Source organism: Zingiber officinale, chromosome 5B (assembly GCF_018446385.1).
Source record: "Zingiber officinale cultivar Zhangliang chromosome 5B, Zo_v1.1, whole genome shotgun sequence".
NCBI lineage: Eukaryota > Viridiplantae > Streptophyta > Magnoliopsida > Zingiberales > Zingiberaceae > Zingiber > Zingiber officinale.
Window position 1 is genome coordinate 128,055,861 of NC_055995.1, and position 5,219 is coordinate 128,061,079.

The window sequence follows — 5,219 nt, forward strand, 5'->3', positions numbered from 1 at the left end:
AGCAAGTTCACTTATAACTTGACCGATCGGCTCAAGAGTTGCTCATGTATTATCGGGGGCTTGTCCTTTGCTCAGTCGTTTCAGTCGAACCAAGTGTCCAATTTGTCAGGTTGGATCATAGGTCCGATCGGATGGATTACTTATCTAAAATAGCTAACCGTGCTATCCTCGAGTGATGAAGAGGACCTGGATCTAGATGGTATTGACTCGGCTTGAGAGTTTCATCAATACTAAGGGACTCGATGTCAGATCAGCACAAGGATCCGATCGATAACCTTTTGGCTTAGACGATCGACTACGATGGCCCAAATACTAGCTCCTCCTTGATTTTCACGGCCATATCAATCGGCCTCCTAAACTTGGATCCGACTCAGGAGCCCATCTTATTTACCGTATCACCGGACATCACTGGAAATAAATTTAACAAAAAAGCCACACCAACAAACACGTTTGAAAAGAGAATTCGATACATTCTATCGTTTTTCATAGGTACCACCACAAATCTAATGATTTCAATTATTCTTTATTACAGATAGAACATAACTTAAGTAGCCGGTTTTGTGCTAATCGATTATTTTTTGGGGGAGGGGAGACGCAGTTTCGTTAGGGTTGGCACGACGAGGAGGGTAGACCGGATAGCGATGGATGCAGTGGATCCAAGGGTTGTCCGAGTCCATGGTCGAGTCTTTTAGTGCTCGCCATACGACGCTACACGCCTTAAACCCTGTCCCAAACGCTAACATCCACACTTTGTCTCCTTTCTTTATCCTCCTCTTCGCCTCGAAATAGGCCAACTCGTAGAACACTAAACTGCTCGATGTATTGCCGAACCGATGCAAGCACATTCTTGCCGGTTCCACCACCTCCTCTTCGAACCTATATTGCAATAGAATTTAGATAAATGTTCTTCTTTTTTCAGATTTAGCTATGAATTTAAAAGGTTGCTCTGGTTCGGCTTTAAAGAATAGTATTTGAATCCAGGAAGTACGCTGTACGCACCTCATCAAGCGCCTGACGGCGTCGATCACGGCCTTCCCGCCGGCGTGGATGCACATGTGGTCGAACGCGCGTTTGAAGTCCGGCACGTGCGCCATCGCCGCCTTCTGGTCGCCGCCCAGGTACAGCTTGGCCACGTGGTAGGCGTAGCAAAGCATCTCCGACACCGGCAGCACGCGGGGAGCGAGGGCGGTGATGTGGGACTTGAGGCCGGCGCCGGCGACGCGGACGAGGTCCTTGGTGAGGGCGACGCCCACGTGGCCTTCCTCGTCTTCCATCTGAATGGCAGCGTTGTAGGCCGCGTCGTCGGCGCCGTGGTGCGTCCGCAGCGACCGTACCAGCTCCATCTTGGCCCGGCCTCGCGCCGCCGAGTCGCTGCTCACCAGCGCCGCCGCCGTGCCCACGCGGAAGATGCAGTTGGTCACCAGCATGTGCCGGTTGTCGCCGAAGTACCTGTTCGATCTCGATTAATGAAAGCGGAGGGAGCATGGTCCACGAATCGAATATATTAAAACTGCAGCGAACGATCAATCAGTACCAATTGAGGCTGATGCTCTCGGTGACGACGATGAGGCCGTAGCCCTTTCTCCGCCGTAGCACCTTCGCCGCGAGATCAAACGCCACGGTGCCGGCGCTACACCCCATCCCGGCCAAGTTGAACGTCTTCACCCCCTCCTTCATCCCGAAGCGGCGGACGAGCATGGAGGAAAAGGACGGCGCGGGGCTGAACATGCTGCAGGCGGAGATGACGAGATCAATCTGGGAGGGATGGGTATCGGTCTTGGCGAGCAGGTGCTGGACGGCGCCGAACATCCCCTCCTCCGCCTCCTGGACGGCGCACTTCAGCTTGTTGCCGAGGTCGTCGGAGTGGAACACGAAAGGCGGCATGTAGGTCTCGTCCCCGAGGCCGGCCTTGCTGTAGATGGCGCGCATGAACGCCTCGCTCTCCGCCGAGTGCCGCTGGTTGCGGCGGCCGAAGAACTCGCACATCTCGTAGCTGCCGCGGGACTCGGCCTCGGGCTTGTGGCAGCTGTAGTCTAGGAGGAAGACGGGGAGGGGGCGGCATCGGAGGAAGGCGACGAGGGAAACGAGAGAGCACCAGACGAGGCAGAGGAGCGCAGGGCGGCAGGACAGGAAGAGGAGAGGCGGTTCGGAGAGGCGAGGAGAATGGACGAGGGTGAAGGCTATGGCTGAGAGGAAGAAGACGACGAAATGCCACGGCCTGCCATTGCTGTTGCTCATCATATCATGTGGCAATGAGAGATGACGAGAGGTGGCTGCTCTGTTCCCGTTGAATTAACGGGATGGATTCTATGCACAATTTATATAGCGGAAAATCAAAAATAAATAAATAGATTCACCTTGTTTTACCTTTAAATAATTGCACCGAATTGTGGGTCTCTCTCAAGTCGTTGAATATAATTGTGATCAAATGGTATTTGGAAGGCTCAGTCAGATCTTCATAAGAAGGGAAGTGAAGTGATGGCAAGCCATAAGAGTTTACAGACTGAAGAGTGTAAATATCTTTAACCAACCTCTAGTGTCCCATTAATTCATTTCTGGATACCAAGAGGATAAATTATGGATAGTTACTAACTATTAATATAGATAGTCAAAGTATAAAAAAAGACATGAGATAAGTCAAATTTCATATAATAACATCTATTTAAACCACCGCCCCGAGGAAATAAACCAACTTCGATTCACGTAGCATCCGGAAGATTGCCCTCGATAATTTATGTGGTATATGGAGACCCATAAGTAGGTCGCCTCGGCGTAGTGCTGCACCCATACAGCTAATCGACTAGGACTACTGTAGAGTTTTTGATAGGTGAACCATCATTGTCGGCAAAAACATTTAATTAGTTTGTGTTTCTCGCGAGGGAAAGTGAAAAAAAAAATCAAATGACATGAAAATTAATTTGAAAATCATACGTTGAATATAATATATAACTAGGGCAGACGTCGAAGACAAGCGAATTATCTTTGACACATGAGTTGGCTAGTACGTTAATATTGTTGTAATAGGCATGGATAAATTTTGATAAAAATTGTATATAATACTCTTCCGTACGTTGATTACCTTTTCCTCCAATAATATATAACTAATTGAGTTAATTCTTAATCCATGTAAAATATCTCATTAAATATTTATTTTTTTTACATATTAAATATTTATTTTTTTTAAATATAAATGATGTGTTAGGACAAAATATCCCTCATAATTTATTTACCTGTTTCTTACTACGACTGAAGATACCAAATTGTTTAGATGAGCGATATAAAATTGCTCCAATAATATATAACTAATTAATTAAATGATAATATATAATGTAATTTTGTATATTTATATATTATACTATTGAGTTTTGAAACCATAATATATAATTAATGGTGCATTGACAAATAAATAAGAGAACAAAAATTTAAATCTAATAAGAACGAATATTCTAGAATTAGCCGCAGGGATCCTATGATCCCGGATCTCTAGACCAATTTTGATCCCTTGCTCATTCATTGGTTGAATGGGCTGGATCTCATCTATTTAACAGATGGGATCCAGTCCATCCATCTAATGAATGAATAATCTCTTTTGATCTAGAAAATTCTGGACCAGAAAATCTGGTCTCTAAAATTAGACCTCTAAATAAATTATGTTTCAAATTTATTTGATAAATGAATAAAAAAACTCCAAAATTAATCCGTTGAAATAAAAACCCCTGAATTATCAAAATGCAGTACATGAGAATATATTATATCCCACGGTTCCATACATTCTATATTATAATTTTAACTTAGTATGCTAGAAATTATAAAAACTCGTACTGAAAAATATTTTTAGATGAGTGTTTGTATATACTTACGGAGGCCCTCCATAGAATTCGAATCCAAGGATAGCTATAAAATTACCATGTTACTAACCTATCTAACTTATCCTCATTTATCTAATATATTCGAGTGTACCAAGATTTAAGTTAATTTCAGCGTGATAATTTTCATATAAAACATCATAAACAATTTGATAAATTAAAATTTTATTGATTTTATATCAACTGAACAAATTTAGATATAATTTTACTACAAAACATTACGTATCAAACTATAATATAGCCTTTTCAGAATAGAACTCGGGAGCCGAATGCTGTCCGATCGGAATACTTCAAAGCAGGTATTTCGATATTTTTAGCATTTAAATTCGGGGTGAAGGTCTCTTATCTAAGATAGGAAATAGCAGTACTTTAGACACATGAAAGCAAGTAGGCATTACCTTTTTGTTTTACTCTTGTTTGGAAAAACATATGAGCGAAGCCACGTTCACTGAGAGAAGTCATCGGTTGAGCTGAACGGAAGCAGATGATCATATAGGCCCACTCCATTGATGAACAAAATAGGAGGGGCAAACCACCATCCGCTGGCTTGAAGCAAGGAACAACAAATTTTAGGAGCCGTTTACAATAATAACCGAAAACAAGTGAGACGAGCGCGATACAAACTGTAGACAACTTAAAGATTTCAATCGCAACAAAGCAATATGACTAGCTATCCGAAAGCCATGAAAACAGAGATGAAGTTTCCAAGAGTGCATTGACCAACAACGAGACTGCAAGAGGCATGCAAATTTTACCCAGCATGTTAAGACGTCAAAGTTAGACTGAAGTGAAAATGTGCATAGCATTACTGGGGCACATAAATGCAGCGATGGTAACAGTGGTGCACAAAACCCGGAGGCACATTAAATTTGTACAGATGGGAGAAAAAGTTTAATAATTATGAGACTAAAGATTTTGGATGGGTTCTCCAACCCTATTTATAGCTAATTAAAGTATTCTGGACCCTCAAGTGGGAATACATCCTCGTTACTCGAGAAAATAATTTGTCTACTTGTTTTCCTAATGTTTTCACTGATCGATGGATGTCTTTTATGCTAAACTAACATGTTAACAATCAGGAACTAGAGTTATTAGAACCATGGAAGAATTTTGAGGTGATGTTTTCTTCCGTAGAGGAAGCACAGTCAGCCAAAAGAAAGGAAGTCCGGTCAGTGCACCTGTCTAACAAATGACTACTTCTAGTTATAAGACAATAGTTTGATCAGTAGGAAAGAAGAATAACAACAGACGGGGAATAACGAGGCTTGTCAGATAATTTTAAACTTTATATCATCGATGAAAAAGTTTTTATAAAAAAAACTACTATATTTTACAAAATGCAAAAAAAAATTT

At 42.4% G+C, this 5,219-nt stretch overlaps 1 protein-coding gene across 1 annotated transcript; it reads right to left on the reverse strand.

Annotated features, from left to right (window-relative positions):
• Positions 1-419: 419 nt before the first annotated feature.
• Positions 420-2,308, reverse strand: LOC121985938 (3-ketoacyl-CoA synthase 17-like). The gene is made up of 3 exons (XM_042539675.1): positions 1,535-2,308; positions 1,000-1,449; positions 420-876 (listed from the first exon to the last, which is right to left on the reverse strand). Exons 1-3 carry the CDS (start codon positions 2,239-2,241, stop codon positions 564-566), a joined length of 1,470 nt encoding a protein of 489 aa, XP_042395609.1. The 5' UTR covers positions 2,242-2,308; the 3' UTR covers positions 420-563.
• Positions 2,309-5,219: the final 2,911 nt, after the last annotated feature.

What these genes read in the sequence shown, in the direction of transcription:
- LOC121985938 (XM_042539675.1), bottom strand. Translation starts at nt 2,241, where the DNA reads ATGATGAGCAACAGCAATGGCAGGCCGTGGCATTTCGTCGTCTTCTTC. An exon ending in GAGAGCATCAGCCTCAATTG is followed by an intron (nt 1,450 to 1,534) that starts GTACTGATTGAT and finishes GAGATCGAACAG; the next exon opens with GTACTTCGGCGACAACCGGC. An exon ending in GCCGTCAGGCGCTTGATGAG is followed by an intron (nt 877 to 999) that starts GTGCGTACAGCG and finishes ATTGCAATATAG; the next exon opens with GTTCGAAGAGGAGGTGGTGG.